General features: G+C 36.3%; 1 protein-coding gene across 2 annotated transcripts in view; it reads left to right on the top strand.

The window, feature by feature from the left end:
• LOC122746025 (amyloid beta precursor protein) overlaps positions 1 to 22,098 on the top strand; it is a 169,491-nt gene that overhangs the window by 105,740 nt on the left and 41,653 nt on the right. Inside the window, exons 7-9 of one of the 2 annotated variants that reach the window (XM_043991498.1) lie at positions 4,566 to 4,733; positions 14,087 to 14,220; positions 20,964 to 21,038. In XM_043991498.1, the coding sequence (XP_043847433.1) occupies positions 4,566 to 4,733; positions 14,087 to 14,220; positions 20,964 to 21,038 (377 nt within the window). The remainder of the gene's footprint in view (positions 1 to 4,565; positions 4,734 to 14,086; positions 14,221 to 20,963; positions 21,039 to 22,098) is intronic. The other variant, XM_043991499.1, reaches the window with a different exon arrangement.

Genomic DNA, 22,098 nt, shown 5'->3' with positions numbered 1-22,098 from the left:
GGCAACAGGGAAGTGCAAGACAGACTCAGAAAAAGACAACTTGAAAACGTCTACAAGCAAATCCTCAAAGAAAAAATCAACTTGGATACAAGCCCAATAAGATTTCTTAGAACTAAAGATAGATATTTTTAAAAGAGCAAAAAAATATTTTAAATATCAGAGTGGTAAAGGAAAAATTGGAAAAAGAAATGAGAGTAATTCAAGAAAATTATGAAAAGAGAATTAACAGCTTGGTAAAAGCAGCAAAATATTGAAGAAAATAATTCCTTAAAAATCAGAATTGGCCAAATGATAACTGAAGTTTGAAAAGAGTACTGAAGAAAATAAGCCTTCCCCTCAGATTAGAATTGGTTGGGTGGAAGATGATGACTCCATGAGACATCAAAAAAACAATAAAACAAAATCAAAAGACTGAAAAAAGAAAAAAAAATGTGAACTATCTCATAGGAAAAAATCTAGAAAAACAGATCAAGGAGAGATACTTTAAAAATTATTTGGATTCCCTGAGAGTCATGATCAAAAAAAAATCCTAGACATTATATTTCAAGAAATTATAGAGGAAAACTGCCCAGATTTCTTAGAACCAGAAGGCAAAGTAGAAATTGAAATAATCTGTCAATCAGCTTCTGCAGGAGATCCCAAAATGAAAGCTTCTTGGAATATTATAACCAAATTCCAGAGCTTTTAGGTTAAGGAGAAAATAATACAAACAGTCAAAAAGAATCCAAAGTCAAGATCGCACAAGATTTAGCAGCTACCAGGATAAAGGAACATGGAATATAATTTTCTGGAAGGCAGAGGAGCTAGGATCACAACCAATAACTTACCCAGCAAAACTCAATGTAATCCTTTCAGGAGGAAAATGAATATTTAACAAAATAGATGACTTTTAAAAAGCATTCCTGATGAAAAGATAGGAGTTAACCAGAAAATCTTACATTTAAAAACAAGACTCAAGAGAAATATAACAAGATAAACATGACATAGAAATTATAAGGAACTTAATAAGGTTAAACTGTTTACATTGCCAAATGGAAACATGATAATGTATAACCTCTAAAAACTTTTATCATCATCATGGAATTTGGAAGGAGTCTATTTATTTTGGAAGGAATCTATTTAGACAGAAGGCATGGGTGTTAATCTACTATATTGAGATGATTTCAAGAAGAATGGAAAGGTGAAAAAGGGATGCACTGGGAAGAAGGGTAAGGGAGAGGAAGAATGAGGGAAATTATCACACATAAAAGAAATGTACAAACAAGAGTCTTTAAACTAGATGGGAAAATGGGGAGGGGCAAGGCTTGAACCTCATTCTCTTCTGAACTAGTACAAAGAAGGAAGAATTTATATATACCCACAGTTGGTATAGAAATTCATCTAGTCCAGCTTTATTACAGTCACAAGCCTGATATTCAAAGCATTTTAAAATAGATACCCTACCTCTGAGACAAAGGAAAGATACTCCCCTGGATTTTATATTTACCTACATTAACTCCTTACTTAGGGGGTATCACATCATCTCCCTGAAAGCCAAAGAGAACATGGCAAGGGATAAATGAATAGTGTGCCTCAAATATATGAAGGAGATTGGGAGACAGGAGAAGTTATTATTGAAATGATCCTTCTACCTAACCTTTGGGTAAAAGTCACAGGGTAACCTGTGGTTCTTCTGGAATGATTTGGGTATCATTAATATATGGAATGGGTCGAGTTGAACCAGATTAGGGAAAATTCTATCTCAGACTGAAGTACAGGTTGCAAGTAGGAGTATTACAAACCCTTAGCTTCCTTTTCCCAATATAAATTTATTGGTGTTTTGGAACTGAGAGCCTTAGAATCCTACTATTTTAATAGCCAGGTTTCCGTTCCCTTGTTTACTGTCCTCTTGGTACAGGTTTTCACTGGACTCTCATTTTAACCTTCTGACCAAGTTAAAATTTTGGTGACACTACAGCAATTCTGTCTTTAATGAAGTTGGGTGAAAATAGGATTTTGACTGTAATTTGTTTTTTCCCCTTGATTAGAGTTCACATTTTGTTATCATTCACCTTGAGTTTTATTTGTTATTGCCTGATACTTAGAATTGAATTCTGGGCCATTTATCATTAGGCATAAATTATAGCCACACCAGTACCAAGGGGTGGGATTTGTTCTTCCTGCCCAGACTTGAACCTAAGGAGAGCCACCCTAATTCCCAGAGACTTGGAATGGGGATGGACTGAGTGAATTAAGGACCACTTTTCACAAATCTTAGGTATGCTCATATTGAGAAGGAAATGTAGTTCATCAGCCTGAATGTACTTTTTATCCTTTGTAGGATGTAGTATCAACCTAGATACCTGTAACTGCCAATGAAAATCTTTGCTAAGTGTTTATACTTCATCAAAGTTGATTTTGTTAGTTTTTGTTTCTCTACGATATTCATCGTTGTTTTAATCTCTATAGATCTTGACTCTGTACTCAAGACCCTCTTTCCTTATATAATTTTATAGGTGTTTCAGAGCTGAGACATCCTTTGAATCCTACTGTTTGATAGCCAGATGTCTCTTCCTGGCTGCTGTCTTATTTTTCTTTTCTCTACTCACCCAGCCACCACACTGATTGAGGCCTTCATCTGTACTATAGTACTAGGCTTTTCATTCTAATTTTTCCTGATTCAAATCATTCGCTACCCTAATCACTCTTCCCCACAGCTTCCAAAGTGATATCCCTAAAGTGCAAATCTGACCATGTCATCCCCCCACCCTCACTCCGTAAAATCCAACGGCTCCCTATTGCCTCTAATATCAAATATCAAAGTCCTTTGACATTTAAAGCTATTCACCCCTGTTTTTTTCCTCTCTTTAGCCTTCTTCTATTTTACTCCCCTCCATACATTCTACAATCTAGCCATATTTTCCTGCTTGCTGTGCCTCATACATGACATTCAGTCTCCTCCATTCCTTTGCACTGGCTTTACCATCTTCCTGGAAGGCTCTGCCTCCTCACCATGTGCCTTCATTCCCAGGCTTGACTCAAAGCTCAAATTCAATTCCACCTCTGCAGAATGTTTTTCCCAGTCCCCATAAATGCTAAAAATGACCTGTCTACTCTGTATGTTTCATGTCCCTTATGATTTGTATGTTCTCTCTCCCATGAGAATGTAAACTCCTGGAATATAGACACTGATTTGGGGTTTGGTTTTTTGTTTGCTTGCTTGCTTGCTTGTTTTGCTTTGTTTTTTCCTTTCTTATTGTCTCCAGAAGTTAGTGCAATGCCTGGTATAAATTTTAAGAGACAGGGACTTAGCCTATGATTTCATTGGAACATGGAGTTCTTATAAGAAATGTTTTGTCAATATATGTTGGCACCTTCTCTGAAATCTGTAGTCTTAGAAAGCTGCTTAAAGCCTTGAGAATTAGGAACTTACTCAGGAACACACAACCAGCAGGTCTTAGTTGAAGCACTTAGGTCTTATTTATGGTCTTATTTACTCGAATGCTATCTTCCTGGGACAGCTATGTGGCACAGTGGAAAGTGCTGGGCCTGGACTCAGGAAGACCTGAGTTCATATCCAACTTCAGTCACTTACTATCTGACCCTGGGCAACTCACTTAACTGCCGTCTGAGTCATTTTCCTCAACTGTAAACTGGAAATTATAATATCATTTACCTTGAAGGGTTGTTCTAAAGATCAAGTGAGATAATATTTGTAAAAAGCACTTAACACAGAGCCTGGCGCATAACAAAATGGCTCTAAACAAATATTCCTTCCTTCCTTCTCTATTCACTATTCCTTCTTGGCTCTACTCTTACTAGATAATTATATCCAAAGATAGCAGTTTTAATATTTATGTGTTTTCCTGTTTGGAACATTATTGGTAAAGAGTCATATTTACATAAATAGATATTGGGATACTTAAATGTAGAGTCCAGATTTGCCATTTGTAGACCAAAATTCTATACAGTTCAGTTTTATGGTTTTGCTGCACATAAAACATGTCAGAAACTTCTTGAAGCTCAATTTCCTCATCAGCAAGATGCCGTAGTTGGAGTAGATGAGTTAATGTCCTTTCCAACCGTAAATCCATGGTCCTGTGATTCTATGTGCAGCAAATGAAAACACAGTAGATATACTGACTCCTGGTGAAAAATAAGAAGTGCACATACTTTTATCTTTTAGCTAACAGTTCTTTTGGAAAAATCACTGTTTGAAAGGGGGAGGATAAAGCCTTAAAAATAATCTTTGCATATCAGGAGTAGTCAAAATTTTAGTTTTAATAATTTTAATTCAGGCTTTTGATTTTCATTTGATATTAATTTTACAAGAACTAAAAATATTATTGCCTTTGACAGTACTCCTTTTGATCCTATTTATTAGGAGGTAAGAAAACTTCTTTGTTTCAGTTAATTTTTTTAAAGCATAGGAAGTAACTGAATTACACAGGGAGTATATTGATAAATGCCTCCCAGCAATCTCAAATGTGGATTCATACAATAAGATAAATAAGTATGTATACATGAATAGCAAGATAAAGCCATTTTCATGCTAAATGTAGTTCCTCCACATATCCTATAATTAGAGGTGTGCTCTGAACAAGCTGAGACTGGTCCTTGTCGAGCAATGATCTCCCGTTGGTACTTTGATGTGACTGAAAGGAAGTGCGCCCCATTTTTTTACGGCGGATGTGGTGGAAACCGAAACAACTTTGGCACTGAGGAATACTGCATGGCAGTCTGTGGCAGCATCAGTAAGTCGATCCTTCCTCCAGCATGTGGCCATCTCTCTTTCTTGCCACTGACTCTGCTCTTTGCAACAAATTTATTTTTCTGATTCCTGAGAACGGGTCTGTTGCTCCACTAACAATACATCTATCAACTTTTGTAATTGTCCAGCCTGTGCAAGATTGTTAGTCATTAGCACATATCTCCTTCTTTCTCTAATAAAGTGTGACACTGGGTGTATCCTTTACTAGTTGTTGCAGATAGATGATTTTGACCTGAAAAGAAATATCACAGGATCATGATACTTTCCCCCTTCAAGTTTTCATCCTATATCTCTCCTTTCATTCTCAGCCAAAACTCCTTGCAAAAGCTATTTATGCTTGCACTATTCCTCTCTTATAATGAAAGACCTTGAATCTGTTTTGTATTTATTTATTCTGTGTATATTTATATTTGAGCTCAATAATATATAAGCTCCTTGAGACCAGGAATTTTCACTCCTTATATTTCTACCCCCTGCACGTGGTACATGGTAAGAACTTAATAAATGTTTGTTGATTGATTAACAGATGCAAAATATCTTTTGACCAGGCAAGTATCATACGATTTATTTATTTATTCCTTTATGTTCATTGTTTCTCTTAATCAAATTCTGAGAAGAAAAATTCATCAGTTGTGGCGTGGGTAACTTTAAGAACTTTGCAGCTGAATTTCAGAGAGAAATTGAGTTAACGAGTGCATGTGGTAATATTAGACTTACCAGTTGGGGGTCTCCTTTTGAGTAAGTAATTAAAGAATCTCAGAATTGGATGAAACCTCAAAAGTCACCTAGTCCAACCCATACCTGAACTTAGAATCCCCTCTACAACATCTGCCTACAACTTTCCTTACCAAATCTCTGGCACAACCTTCCTCTTCATTCTTATGAGACCAATATTTGCCATTTCTTTCCTGGTATATCAACAGAAATATGTCATTATTAAGCTTCCTCCTTATAGAAGTAAGCAAAATAGTAGGATGCTGTAGTTGTAAAAAATACTGTCTTCCTATTTAGCAAAACATCTAATATTAAAATTTTACATTTGTGAAGGTGGTGATGTCACAGCATTTTAGTCCCTCTCTTTAGTGATAAAAAATATGGATACTTTGGGTAGTTTAAGTATAGGCTTATCTGAAAAAATGATACAGCAACCAGTTAATCCCTTAGGGTTCTATTTTAGAGTTCTCTCATTTGATCATTTTAACGGCTAGTTCAAAGTTCCTTCACTTTGAAACAATGGAATTCATTAAGCTACAGAGTGTCATATAGAACAGAGTGGGTGATTTTGTTGATTGCTGCATCTAGAACAAAAAATTTTTCCTAGTGATCATAACGAGTTCTAACCATCACAACGGACATTTCTGTCATATTTCCAACAATTTATGCTTTTGGCTAAAAGAGAATTTGTTTTCATGTATATTGTATTATTTACTTGTTACAAGATAAGTTTTGTGTGTCTGATCAGAGTTGTTTTTCATTTGATAGGGTTCATAGAGCTTTTTCTTCCATCCTTTTTTCACATTTGCTTTTCCTAATCAATCTAGACTAATAAGCATCAAAAACTACTGTCTGCTTACTATGTAGTAAAATGGGTCCTTTGGAACTCTGTATATTTTATTGTAATTTTTATAAAATTCTTGAAAGGTGCAGTTATTAGTAGTATAATGAATATTACTAGATAATTATATCCAAATATAGCATACAGATAAATTGTTAGAAGCAAAGATTGGTATAGCTGAAAATTAGGCCACTTGGAAAAATAATCATAGACCTACCAGTTGTTCCCGCTTTTAATTGAGACCCAATAATCATAGAGGTATATATAAAGGAATAAAATGGAAAAACATTGAAGGCAGTCAATAGTATAAGATTGAGTAGATAAGACAATAATGAATTTTTTCATTTACTAAAAGAAAATATATAGTAGCTATTCTAATTTTTGTTGCATTATCTGATTTACTCCCTCTTTTTCCAACCAATATATTCGTTTCAGGAATCATGATCATGAAGGTTTCTTAGTCGTTTTCTTAGTTTTCTCTATGGTATCATTGAAGTTTTGCATCTTTTTTTTTTTTTTAGCCAGTTGGCCAATTCTGTTTTTTAAGGTTTTAATTTCTGGAGTATTTTGGTGCCTCTTTTATCAGGTTGATAATTCTTCTTCATAATTTTCTTGTATTACTTTTCCCAATTTTTCTTCTTTCAATTTTATCTCTTTAACTCTTTCAAGAATTCTTGTTGGACCTGTGTCCAATTAGCATTTATCTTTGAGGCTTTGCTTGTAACTTTTCATGATACTGTCCTCTTCTGAGTTTGTTTTGATTTTTTTGTGGGGGGGTCAGGGCAATGAGGGTTAAGTGACTTGCCCAGGGTCATACAGCTAGTAAGTGTCAAGTGTCTGAGGCCAGATATGAACTCAGGTCCTCCTGAATCCAGGGCTGGTACTTTATCCACTGCACCATCTAGCTGCCCCCATGTGTTTTGATTTTTAAGGTCAAGTTCTTTTCTTTTTAGTGATCATTGTTCCAGCCTATTTCTTGACTTTTAATTTTATGTTCAAGTTGGACTTTGCTCCTCTGGGGGTGGGGGAGCACTGTGCCAAGCTTCAGGCTTTTTTCATTCGGTTGTTTTCAGAGCTAGTTCTGAGAGTCTGCAAGTTTTTGGTGTTTTCAAGATAGTTTTACCCAGGAAGGGCCCTTTCTCCCTGCAGCCACAAGTGCTGGTACTCCTCTTGTCCCTGAACTGTGACCAGGTCCCTTACTCTCCTGAAGCCACAAACACTAACATTCCTCTCCAATCTGGAACTGTGTCTAGGGCCCCTGTTCCCTTATGACCGACCTCAGGTGCTCCTCTCTGCCCTGGAACTGTGACCCAGAACTGCATATGGGCAGCAGAGTTGCCAAGTGCATGCCTAGGACCAGCAAAGGTTCCCATATAATCACTTTCTGATCAGTTGTCAAACACCATATTGCCTCTGGACTGAAACCTCCCAAAGCTGCTGCTACTGTTTTTGCTGCCTCCGAGGCCCACAACTTTTGCTGCCACCACCTACACTCTAGGTCAGCTCCAACCCTAGTGTCACAGACTTCTCCTGCAGACCTCCTGAGTTGTCTTAGACTAGAAAAATGTCTCACCTGCCCTTTTGTTGGCTCTGCCACTCCAGAATTTAATATGAGGCATTATTTTAAAGTTGTTTGGAGGGAAGTGTTGGGAGAGTTCATCTGGGTTGCTGCCTCTGTCATCTTGACTCCACTCTCCATAGTTTCTCAAAAGTTGCACAAGAACCTCTTCTGAAAAAAATGAACTTAAATATATGATATGTATCATCATTTTGGAGAATGGAAAAATTACTGACATGTAACCATCTTTTACAAAATTTTGTGCATCTTAAGCCTTTCTTCTTTTAGATAACTTTTCTCACTTTGTTCTTTTTGTATATGGTTTTTATGTCTAACTTTATGGGATGACATCAGATGTCAGTGGTAAGAGCAAAGAGGATTAAGGTATCACTGGAAAGCACATATTTTAATAATACATATGATCATTTATATTTCTTGGAAGAAGATATATTCCCCCCTCCCCTTTTTTGTGGGTCAGTGAGGGTTAAGTGACTTGCTCAGGGTCACACAGCTAGTGAGTGTCAAGTGTCTGAAGCCATATTTGAACTCAGATCCTCCTGAATCCAGGGCCAGTGCTTTATCCACTGCACCACCTAGCTGCCCCTGATATATTCCCTTTTTTAAAAAATCAAATGTCTTCCTAGAAAGTTTTTCTTCATTAAAAGGTTGCTATGGGAACTGTTTTTTTTTTTTAAACCTTTTTGGTTTAATTGCTAAGATATGAAGGTTTACAGGGACCATATGCATAAGTGACTGATTTCTCATAATGAAAGTGTAGTATTATACACAAAATGATTACTATAAATATGATTATCTATTATGTCTTTAATAGAAACTCTTGTGATACAAGAGATGCATTAGCCCTGTGCCTGGAAAAAGGAAGACCCGAGTTCAGATCTGACTTCAGACATTTGGCTAGCTGTGTGAACTTGGACAAATCACTCAACCTCTCTCTGATTTAATTTCCTCAATTATAAAATGGGGATAACTGTAACACTTACTTCTCAGAGTTGCTGTGAGGAACAAATGAGTTAATATTTGTAAAGCACTTAGTGCAATGCTTGGGACATAGAAGGTGCTGTTTAAATGCTAGGTATTAGAGAACTAGAGGCATACTGAATTTCATACATTGGGAGTAGAAGGAAGGAACAAGCCATTTTAATTTTTCTTGTTTGCCCAAAATTGGAGTTCCCAACATTTTTTGGTCCCTGTATCCCTTCTATTCCTCTTTAATTGATTCTGTATCCCAATAACCACAGCATTTATTCCAAAGTTTTCTATTCCTTTGAGAATTTCCCTTAGTACTCATTCTCCTCCACCTTCTCATCTGGAAACTTTGCCTTATACTTCACTGAAAAAATGGATGCCTTTCCAGAGAGCCCCATCTTCCCTACTCATCCCTCAGCAGTCTTATTTCTTTCCCTGCTATTTCTTCTTTTACCTCTGCATCACATGAAGAGGTGACCCTTAATCTTGCCAAAGCTAAGCTTTCTACTTGAAGTTTAACCTGATATTGTTTTATCATCTATGGTTCCTTTCAACATAATATAGTTTCCTTGTTTATCCTTTTTTTATTTTGTGAATTTTTTTTTCTGACAGCATGGTTGCAATTTCTGCCTTTTTGGATTCACTTGATGCATAGCGAATTATTTTTCTATCCCCTCGGTTTTATTCTGTATATGTCTTGGTTTTGGGGTTTTTTTTGTTTTGTTTTTAATTTGCAGGGTAATGAGGGTTAAGTGACTTGCCCAGGGTCACACAGCTAGTAAGTGTCAAGTGTCTGAGGCTGGATTTGAACTCAGGTCCTCCTGAATCCAACGCCAGTGCTTTATCCACTGAGCCACCTAGCTGCCCCATATGTCTTGTTTTTTAAATGTGTTTCTTAGAAGCAGGAGACTTGAGAATTTTTGTTTTCTTATACAGTCTGTCATTCTTTTTCATTTTATTAAATTGTCTCAGCCCCAGATAACTTCCACAGCCTGAAGCCCATATCATCACACCACTGGAAAGAGGTGGGGGCGGGGGGGAGTTGCAGCGCTAGGTTTTGTTGCAAACCTATGTGTTGGACCTTTGGGTTGTCTACTATTGCCTCACTGCTATTAAGTGTATTAGGTGGTAGAATAGAGGGAAGAAGTAAGCTCAGCAAAGCTGTCAGTTCATGGGGTTCTTTTAACCCTCTTCTGCTTTTTGGTTTTCTAGATTCTAAAGACAACTGACCTTGCTTTATCTATAATGCGTAATTTCTGTTTTGGAGAGGATTGAAAAGTGGTAATCAGAAAATATTTCTAGGGGAGCTAATTTAAATTAGCTGTAATGTCCCCATGCTTGTCTGTGTCCCATTCTGGATTTCTTTTCTCTGCATTTTGGTATTTTGGGGGCACCCAGGGTCACACAGCTAGTAAGTGTCAAGTGTCTGAGACCGAATTTGAACTCAGGTCCTCCTGACTCCAGGGCCAGTGCTCTATCCACTGCGCCACCTAGCTGCCCCTTGTGCATATTTTTAATGTTCCATTAACAGTCAAAATTATGTATTGAACTTTTATAAAATAAAAAATTCCAATATTTAGTCTCTCCTTTATAAAGCAAACAAAATGAGTACCAAAATTTTTCAAATTGCCCAACCTTTTCTTACTATACTTTTGGGAACAAAAAGAACTTAATCATTTATTAAAAGATGTTTTCATGCATTTTCTCAACTTTGCCAATAAATCTCAAGTTAGGATTTTTAAATTAAAGTGAAACCCAAAAGCAAAATGATGAAAGTGATAATATAAAATTTTAAAGTTGGAAAGGACTTCATTTGGTCTGAAGATCTCCAATGTCTTTCTCCTACCCCTCCCCCCCCCCAACAAAGTTGTCTCTAACCCTCAATTTCCCATTCCTGTTGATGGTGTCTCAATCTTTCTAGTCACAGAAGTTGATAGCCTATGGGTTTTTAAAATTCTTCTTTCTCCCTTACCTTCTATGTTCAGTTCATTGCCAAGTCTTCTTAATTCCACCTTTGCACTTTGCTTTTACATCTATTCTCTCCTTTCCATTTCTACTTCAGTAGCCCAAATTCAGGGCACCATTAACTTTTGCCAGAATTGTGTTAATATCTTTCAAACTTGCCTCTAAGCTCTCTCTTCTTGTCTGTCTTTCAAACCAATTTCTGTGATCTTCTGGTGTTCCACCCTGATCATGTTACTCATTTGCTCAGAAACTTAACAGCCTCTACCAAAGCCTACTGTCAAACTGTGTAGTATGACCTTTGCTCCTGCCCTCTCTTTGATTAGTCTCCATTCACAAGGCCATATCATGCATCCTTTGCCAGAATATATTCCCCACCACTCTGGGTATGGCTGCTCCAGGAACTCACATGTTCCTTCATCTGGGTAGAAAATTACCCAGACAGGCACAACAGCCTTTCTCTCAGAAAAGACAACCTCCCATTATGCAGACTTTTCCCAGAATAAAACTATCACAAGTTCCTCATCTCTCACCACAGACTTTTACCTCTTTCACTGTCTTTTGAATCAGTGCCCCTTCTCCACCCTTTAAGGTTAGACCCTCCTCTACTCTACTCATCCTAGGCTTTCCATCTGCCGTCTCTCCTGGCTTCTGCATGATCTCCCCCTGCCCATCCCAGCATGTCAATAGATGGTAGTAATCTCTACTCCACTGTTCCACCCTACAGCTCCATTACTTTTAACTATAGAATTTTCCTGTTATCCAGATTAAATCCTTTATTTTTGAAGGGTTTCAAATTTGCTTATCATTGAAGTGGTTCAATTTAACTACAACCTATCTTTAGATTTTGAAGCACAAGGTTTTTGTTGGTTTGCTTGCCTGCTTATTTGCCTTCCTTGGCAGCATTCTGTGGATTTTCTTAGTCAATATTTTATTGTCTGAATTTAAAAGTTCTGGATAGTTTTCTTATATTATTTCCAGTTTCATGGTGTTTAATTTTGGTTTTAAATTTGTCGTGTGTTTCTGGGCGACCCTATGATCTTTAAGTTATCTCTGTGCATACTATCTTCAATGTTAGTTCTTTTACCTTGTACATAATTCAGGTATTCATTTAATATTAGTATTTTCTGTTTGTCGTTCCAAATTTTCATGAACTTTGGCATTTTTGTGTTCCAAATCTGTTCATTTTTCCTTCACTTCTTTAGAGATTTTCTTCATTATAGATTTATTTTTTCCTACTTTTCTATTTGCTTTTTTGAAATATAATTCTTCGTTGAGCTTTCTTTTTTGCTTTGAAAAATCTGGTTTTTCTTTATTTCTGATTTTTTATTTTATGAGCTTTATTTCTATTTTGAACCCTTCCTGAAGTTTCTTACAATTGTTTGGTGATCTCTGAGGGGTTCAGAAGATATACTGTCTTTCATTAAGTACTAATGTTTTGCTTTTAATTAGTATTATAATATTTGCCAATCATACTTTGGTTTCTCTTTCCAGTTTGTTTTTAGAATCCTTTCTTTGGTTTATCTCTTTGATCTCTAGACGTTTATTAAAGCTTTTCTCTCAATTTCTTTGTTGTTTGGGCCTTTTCCTTGTATTCCTCCTTTTCCAGTAACAGAACGCTAGAGGTCAAGCTGCAATCCTGCATTAGCCAGCCTCCTTATCTGATATAAGGTTCTCCAATCTGGGTTCCTTTCCTGAATAACTTCTGAGCTTTGGGTATGATCTCGACTGGGTTTCAAGTTTCCTTTCTCATATGCCCATTGTCAATCTACTCCATTCTCCCTGTGCTTTCTTTCTTTTATATGGTTGGACTCAATTCTATACATAATGTAATAGTAAATGGTATACTAGAATACAGTATTCAAGAGGCTGCTAGGTGACACAGTGGGTAGAGAGATGGGCCTAGAGTCAGGAAGACTTGAATTCAAATTTGAACCCAACCACAAGTACTGTGACTGTGGGCAAGTTACTTACCCGCTGTTCATGTCAGTTTCCTCAATGGTAAAATGAGGATAATAACAGCACTTAACTCCCATGCTTGTAAAGCATTAGCATGGTGCCTGGTACGTGGTGGCCTCATTCCCTTCTACTTCCCCATGTTGTTACTTCAGCTAGCCTGGAATGTACTTAGAGTGCAAATTCCTTTCACTTTCTTATCCACTATATTATGTAGCTTGAATTATCTCTTGGGTTTTACTTTTTTTTATAAAAAGCAATTTTGTTGTTCTTAATTCAAAGATGTTCTTAATGACTGTATTTTAAATAATTTCTTCTGAACTTGTGAAAGTCATTGCTTTTTAAAGAAATATAGTCTAGAATTTCCTTTTACTTTAGGGATATAAGTTCAGTTTACATCATATAATGTTTGAAGTTTGGGTGTTTCCACAAATATATAAAGTGTAGTTATGGGTGTTAAGGATGTTTAATTTTGAGTTTCAAAAAGTAAACATAATGAATCGTGATGATTACAAACTTTATATAGTTTGATATTATTGTTTGTTGTCCTGTTATAATGATAGGACTCCAGTTTGGAGTCACTCAGACCAAATGGACCTAATATCCATAGAAACATATGGGCAGAAAAGACAGTTTGTACTTTTCCACTGTTACCTGTATCCGGTGAATAAGGCTGGCCACTTTTTGATTGGATGGACTCGACCTGCTGTAGAGACCTTGGGTCTTTTTCCTTCTGCTGTTAGTTAAGGTTAGACCAGTTTATATGGTCCAAATAAAGAAACTCCTGCTACCCAAATTTTGCCAGTAAGCAACCCCAAAAACTTTATGTCCCCTTCCATATCTGTCAAGAATAGCCTCTTCTTAACCAACCCTTTTTTAAAGGTGTATAATCTTACCACCTGATCCTCAACTTTGAGCATGTCTCTGAGTACCAGTTGTCTAGAAAAGCTCAAACTCAGGTATTTGCTTTAACCCAAGCCATGAAGCCAAATAAAACATATATGGATTCTGGAAATCTTTCTGCCACAGGCTCCATGTGCTTCAGGACCTACTGGGATTATTCTTTATGTGTATTTTTCCCTTAAATTATGTTAAATGTTACTATAATACAATTGTAACTCTGATCATTTCAAAGATATTCTTTACCCTAGTACTAACAAGGGGTGAAATAATCGTTTCTGTGCTGTGAACTCAGTGATATGCCATACTTTTAAACAGTCTTAGAGTGGTGGTAAATTTATCATAAGAGTTTCTGTGCTATAATCAACATTGTTTTTCTTTCCCCTCCCTACAAATCTCCTTCCTTTTTGCCTTGCAGTCCCTACTACAGCAGCCAGCACCCCTGATGCTGTTGACAAATATCTGGAGACACCTGGTGATGAGAATGAACACGCCCATTTCCAGAAAGCCAAAGAGAGACTTGAAGCCAAGCACCGTGAAAGAATGTCCCAGGTAACCCAGGCTTATGTTTCTGTTTGCAAAACCATAGAAAACTAGCAATAAGCTACATTTGCCTGAGAATTTTCAGGAATATTCCATCACCATCATATACCACAGTTTGTTTAGCCATTCCCCAATTGTTGGGCATTCCTTTGATTTCCAATTCTTAGCCACCACAGAAAGAGCTGCTATAAATATTTTTGTACAAATAGGTCTGTTCTCTTTTGGGGATGTCTTTGGGATATAAATCTAGTGGTGGTATAGCTGGATCAAAGGATATGCACAGTTTTATAGCCCTTTGGGCATAGTTCCAAATTGCTCTCCAGAATGGTTAGATCTTTTCACAACTCCACCAACAGTGGATTAGTGTCCCAGCTTAATGAGATAATATTTGTAAAGTGCTTGGTAAACTTTATAGTGCTATATTATAAGTGCTAGCTATTATCATTATCTCTACTTACTAGCACCAAGGAAAGGCTCAATTATATTGACTAAAAGTGGGATGGCTTAGAGATAGCGTAAGAATCTATTGAATAGGGGCAGCTAGGTGGCACAGTGGATAGAGCACTGACCCTGGATTCAGAAGGACCAGAGTTCAAATCTGGCTTCAGACAATTGACACTTACTAGCTGTGTGACCCTGGGCAAGTCACTTAACCCCAATTGCCTCACCAAAAAAAAAAAATAATAATAATCTATTGAATGTTTCTATTAAATATTATGATGTTTTTAAGAGAAAATACATACATGTGCATGTAAGTCTGTATTTTTAACATGTGCGTCTATACTTTCCATGCAATGCACAGAAGTGGTGTGGTCTGCATGGAAAGCTGGTGCTAGAACTAGAAGCTAGAAAGGCCTGAATTCAAGTCTTACCTCTAAGACATACAGGGCATGTGACCATAGCCAATTACTTAGTCTCTCAGTGCTTGGGCAGCTCTCTAAGACTAAGCTGTAGAGAAGGTCCTGACACAACCAGACATATACACATGCATGTGTTTCTTTATGTACATGCATATGTGCATGTGTGTATTTTTTTAAATTTGTGTGTGTATACATTTTCTTTGCAATGCATAGAAGCCAGAATAGTGTACTCAATAGAAAACTAGTGTTGGAACCAGGAAGGGTTAATTCAAATCCTGTTTCTAACACATACAGGTCATGTGACTGGGACAGACAACTTAATCTTTCTGTGCTTTAGGCAACTCTCTAAGACTATAAGCTGCAAAGAAAGTACTGATCTAAATTAGTAGAGGGAGTTAACTAGACACTCTCTCTCTCTCTCTCTCTCTCTCTCTCTCTCTCTCTCTCTCTCTCTCTCTCTCTCACACACACACACACACACACACACGAGGAGTTAGGTGACAGAATGATTAGGATTCTGGACCTAGAGTTAAGAAAATCTTAGTTCAAATCTAGTTGTTACCCTGGGCAAATCATTTAGCCTCTGCCCTGCCTCAGTTTCCTCATCAGTAAAACAGGGATGATGATAGCATCTATCTCCTACGGTTATTGTGAGGATTAAATAAAATAATATTTATAAATCACTTTGCAAACCTTAACTATGTAAAATTACGTATTATATATGTAACCTATAAATGTATATGCAACTTATAAATTAATTTTAGAAATGTCAGCACATGAGTAATTAGATATAGACACTGACATATGCATGAACATTAAATGCTCCCCCACCTACCCATTATTTAGATCTTCCTTTATTTCAGAAGTAAGAGTTTTAAAGTTTTCTTTAACCAATTTTATGTATTTCAAATGTGTTGATCCACCCATAAAAAAAATTCCATGTTGGACAGGGTTTTTTGTTGTTGTTCTTATTATAAATGTTTTTTAATGATGTTTTCTTGATCCTATTTGCTAGTAAATGAGAATACAAAATGTTTTGTGTTCATTTCATAGTCTGCAACCTTGATGAATTTTTTAAAATCTGCATTAATTTTTTAGTTGAGATAATGAGATTTTTCTAATTATATTATCATATTATTTTAGCCTCTTCGTTTCCAATGTTAATCATGATATGACTCATAGATCTACATCTGGAAAAAAAAACCTCAGGAGCTATTGAGTTAAGCCCCTTTCGAGGAACTGAAGTAAATGGGGAAGGCTCAAAGTTACAGAAAGCCAGGAATTTAGCCACGGTCATTTCAAGTCAATAAGCATTTATTAAGTGGTTACTTTATGCCAAGCACAGTGTTAAGCACTTGGAATCATCTGACTCTAAATCCAGTATACCTTTTATCATAATGTTGAACTTGGATGCAAGATTGAAGAGTCAGAGTTTGGTTCAGTAGATGACATAAGGCTTTTGAAAGTTTTTTTTTTGTCAAGATTGGTTGCTGTCTTGGGAAAGGAGAGAGAGAGGGAAATTTGGAACTTAAAAGTTTTATAAAAACAAATGTTAAAAACTTTTTACATGTAGTTAAAAACTATTTTTACATGTAACTGGAAAAAATACTATTAAGATCGAGGGAGAAGAAGTTTTTGATCAGAGGATTATTATTATAGTAGCTATACTTTTGGTGGAGCAATGGGGGTTAAGTGACTTGCCCAGGGTCACACAGCTAGTAAGTGTGAAATGTCTGAGGCTGGATTTGAACTCAGGTACTTCTGAATCCAGGGCCGGTGCTTTATCCACTGTGCCGCCTAGCTGCCCCCATAGCTATACTTTAGATCAGGGATTCTTAACCTATGGTCTGTGAACTTTAAAAAAAAAATGTAGATATTTATATTTTTAATAATTGTTTTCCTTTGTAATCCTATCTTTTATTTTATGCATTTAAAAACATTCTGAGAAGGGATCATATTCATCACCAGACTGCCAAAGGAGTCCATAATACTAAAAAGGCTAAGAACCCATTGTTTGATCCCAGGATAAGGGAAGAATTTAGGACCAAAAAAGAGATAGAAAGCATTACAGGATGTATTATAGATAATTTTTATTATATTAAATTTAAAAGGTTTTGCACAAACAAAACCAGTGCAGCCAAGATTAGAAGGAAAGCAGAAAACTGAGGGAACATTTTTTTATAGAAAGTTTCTCTGACAAAGGCCTCATTTCTCAAATATAGGGAACTGAGTCAAATTTATAAGAATATGAATCATTTCCCTGTTGATAAATGGTCAGGTGATATGAAGAGGCAGTTTTTAGATGAAGAAATCAAAGCTATCTAGAGTCAGATGAAAAAATGCCCCCAAATCACTATTGACTAGAAAAATGCAAATTAAAACAACTTTGAGATATTACTATATACCTATCAGATTGGCTAATATGACAGAAAAGAAAAATGATATGCTAGAGAGCATGTGGAAAAATTAGGACACTATTGCAGTGTTGGTGGAGTTATGAATTGACCTAACCATTCTGGAGAGCAATTTGAAACTATGCCCAAAGGGCTATAAAAATTTTGACCCAACAATAGCACTACTAGGTCTGTATCCCAAAGAGATCAAAGAAAAGGAGAAAGCAGTAATTTGTGCAAAAATATTTATAGCAGCTCTTTTTGTGGTGACAAAGAATTAGAAACTGAGATGCCCATCAGTTGGGAAATGACTGAACAAGTTGTGGTATATGATTTAGATAGAATTACTACTGTGGTATAAAAGAAATGACAAGCAAGATGGCTCTTTTCTGCAATACAATAATCAAAGACAGTTCCAAAAGACTCATGATGGAAAATGCTGTCTACCTCCAGAGAAATAACTGATGGAATATGAATGTAGATTGATCCATACGTTTTTTTTTGTTGTTGTTGTTGTTTTAGCAAGGCAATTGGGGTTAAGTGACTTGCCCAGGGTCACACAGCTAGTACGTGTCTGAGGCCGGATTTGAACTCAGGTACTCCTGACTCCAGGGCCAGTGCTCTATCCACTGCACCACCTAGCTGCCCCGATCCATACGTTTTTAAAAAACTTTATTTTTCTTGGGGGGGTTTTGGTCTGTTTTCTTTCGTAATGTGGCTAATACAGAAATATGTTTTGCATGACTGCATATGTGTAATCTATATTTAATTGCTTGCCATCTCAGGGAGGGGTAGAGGGTGAGAATTTAGGACTCAAATATTTTTTTTTTTAGTGGGGCAATGAGGGTTAAGTGACTTGCCCAGGGTCACACAGCTAGTGTCAAGCGTCCGAGGTCGGATTTGAACTCGTCCTCCTGAATCCAGGGCCGGTACTTTATCCACTGCGCCACCTAGCTGCCCCAGGACTCAAATTTTTTAAAATGAAAGTTAAAAATTGTTTTTACATGTAATTTAACAAGGAAAAAAATTTATATATATATATATATATGTATGTATGTATGTATGTATGTATATAAACTGCCCTCCCCCCCTCCAAAAAAAAATCCTGCTTTAGATAAAGAGACAGTATGACATCATCTATAGAGCTCGCCTTGAAACCAGGAAGATCTTGGAGGTTGGTGATTGTGGGGATAGATAGGTAGAGAAAGAGGTGGTTATGAAAGGCCTTATCAACCTGAATGAATGTGAAATACTGGAGAGAAACTGGAGTCAAAGATGAATGAGGTTTTGAGCATGATTCAGTTGGGGAAAACATGTTCAGTTATGGACATGAAAAACCTGAGTTATCAGATAGATCATGTGAACTATTCAAATACTTTGGACAGAGAGAAATAAGTTTTGGAATTAATAGATTTGGTGTAATCTAGGTAGAGAAATAGATCAATAGAACAGGTACATGAAGCAGAGGGAAGGCAAGGACTGAGGACAGAACTTTGAAGAACAAGAAGATTCTTCTTCAAAAGGGATCAGGAAGGAAAGGTTACAGATAAGAGGAAATCCAGGATATTGCAGGGGCATTGAGATCAAGGAAAGAGACAATTTCAAGAATAAGGGAATGGCTGGGGGGCGAGGGCAGCTAGGTGGTTCAATGGATAGAGCAGTGGCCCTGGATTCAGGAGGACCTGAGTTCAAATCCAGCCTCAGACACTTAACACTTGCTAGCTGTGTGACCCTGGGCAAGTCACTTAACCCCAATTGCCTTAACAAAATTTTAAAAAAATTTTTAAAAGAATGTGGGACTGGTTGGCAGCATCACAATTCAAAGAGAACAAGGAGGACAGGTACTAAGAAATGGCCTTTGGGATTGGTCATTAAGTAGTCCCTGGTAATCTTGAAGAGAACACTTAGTGAAACAGTGGTAGTTGAAACAGATTTTGAGACATGAGTGTATTTTAAGAAGTAAACTGGTTATTAAGAAAAGGTAAAAGATTAGTGCTTTTCATGAGTAACAAAAATCTCACAAAAAAAGGAGATAAACCTATGTAATTCTGAATTTGAAAGAGCCTTAGATGATCTGGTTCAGTTTACACCTGTACAAGAGGGGCATCTAGATGGTACAGTGAATAGAGCACCAGCCCTGGAGTTAAGAGGACCTGAGTTCAAATCCGTCCTCAGATACTTGGCACTGACTAGCAGTGTGACCCTGGGCAAGTCACTTAACCTCAATTTCCTCACCAAAAAAAAAAAGTTAAAGCAGTGGTTTCTTAACTACCTGTTTACATATTCAGGGAATCCATATATATAAAATATTATGCTGTACTTGGGATTCAGAAGCACTGACTTCAAATTCAATTTTTTATTCTTGCTTTGTAATAAATCTCTTCACTTCTGTGCCTCAATTTCCCAAACTGTAAAATTGAAATAATAATTGTAGTATTATAGTGTTAATGTGAGGTGCAAATGAAATAATTCATATGAAGTACTATAGAAAATGTCATCCATTGTCGTCATCATCATTATTATCATTAGGTATTTCCCTTTTACAGATGAAGAAACTTGGGCTCTGGTTAAGTGACAGAGTTAAAAAGTGGAAGATGAAAGTGAAGAGTAATCCAGTGAAAAATATTAACCTTTAAAAGGAGGAAGGACATTCTTTCTATGAGATAATAGGGAAGAAAGAAAAGATTGGTAATAATAAAGATGGGATATGAAAGTTCAGATGATGTTGATCTCAGCACAGTTCCAGGAACATAGTCATCTTCAAAGAATGAGAAATTTAGGGAAAGGGTTAGGAACTTGAGTGGAAAGAGTTTGTAACAATCATATTCGATAGTGAACTATCAAGAGGTGAATTAAAACATTGCCAAGCAGCAGTGAAGGAACTACTGAAATTAGTTACCATTTGTTTTTTAGTGAACCAAGTTAGAGGTTAAAGTATATCTTCTCCATATATACTTAGTGTGGACCTAATTATGTACATGTCATTTACCCCACTAAAATGTAAGTTCCTTGTCAGCATCTGGTTTTTTATATTCCCACCTCTTAGCATAGGGCTTGACCCATGTAGGAGTGCTTAATAAATGCTTTTTGATTGATCAGTTGGTTTAACTTAATTGAGAGCTTTGGTATCAAAATGAAATCATTTCAACTATAGTTTAAAACATTCATTGAAGAAAATCAGCATGCTTTCCATAGGGTACGTTGAACCCCTGAGTACTCCTTTCACTATCTTTTGTCTGACTTTTTAATAATTGTTAAAATTCGTAGTTAGTGCCTTGTTAACAGGTCACCTACAATGAAACTAATGAGAGGTTAAAAATAACAACTAGGACAGAATTAATTCCCTTATATTATTGTAACAGAATTTTATATCTACTGAAGCATAGTGTTCTTTTTAGAAGTCAAAGTATAAGGAAAACATGGGAATTGGTTTATAAACTCTATTTTAGTGGGGAAATGAATTATTATTAATTCAAAAACCATTTATTTAAACATGCAGGTTATGAGGGAATGGGAAGAGGCAGAACATCAAGCGAAGAACCTCCCCAAAGCTGACAAGAAAGCAGTTATCCAGGTAACTATGCATAAGTTACCAATGAAGGAAAATACCACCACAACAAAAAAATAATCATTATTGATGAAAGTAGATTAGTTGTGGTATAAAACTTGATTTATATTTGTAAAAATTGTCTTTTATTATCACAAATGATCCTTGAAAGGATCATTTATGACCTTAATTTTTATACTCCCGTCATTTTCACCATTTTGCCCCTATTCAGGTTGGGCCAAAAGTCACGACAGGGTCTCATGTTTTAATAACTTTTTGTTTGTTTTTGGCTGGGCAATGAGGGTTAAGTGATTTGCCCAGAATCACACAGTAAGTGTCAAGTGTCTGAGGCTGGATTTGAACTCAGGTCCTCCTGAATCCAGAGCTAGTGCTTTATCCACTGCGCCGCTTAGCTGCCCCTTTAATAACTTTTTGAAAATTATTTTTTCTTTATTTCCTGTGTGTGTGTGTATGTGTGTGTGTGTTTTATATACATCCATAGACATACACATATTTCCTATATGTACTGTATATGATGCTATGGTATTGTAAATTTAAAACAAAAAATTAAGTTATTAAATATTGAAACCCCTTCATGACTTTGTTACTTTTGGCCCACCCTGTATTTCTGTTCTGCAGTGTAGGCATATTGAAAGCACATGTGCTCTGGCCTGTCCATATATTTAACCATATGCATCATCAGGAAGATTTTCACCCTCATACTAATGAACTATCATTAAGTTCTATTGACAGAGAGAAAAGATAAGATGCTTTTAAAATACTTGTTTCTATTTGACGCTTTTAAGATTTTTTACAAGAATAAATTTAAACTGGTTCAAAACATATCCCAGGTTAAGACCAGTCAGCTGAACTCAATTCTTAGAGATAAATCAGATAAATCAGTAAATTTTGATTTAATATATGAATGATAGTTTTCAGGGGATTTGCAGACAATGTAAAAAAATACATTAATAGCTTACACGGACCTTTGGCAAAAAGTTTTAATTACTTGAAGAAAGTGATGTGAGTGATGGTTTGCTGCACATGTTTCCTTCTATATGCTATCTTTTGTCATTGACACGTGTCC

The sequence above is a fragment of the Dromiciops gliroides genome, chromosome 3 (genome assembly GCF_019393635.1).
Source record: "Dromiciops gliroides isolate mDroGli1 chromosome 3, mDroGli1.pri, whole genome shotgun sequence".
Taxonomy (NCBI): Eukaryota; Metazoa; Chordata; class Mammalia; order Microbiotheria; family Microbiotheriidae; genus Dromiciops; species Dromiciops gliroides.
This window is presented reverse-complemented; position numbering and strand designations above follow the sequence as displayed.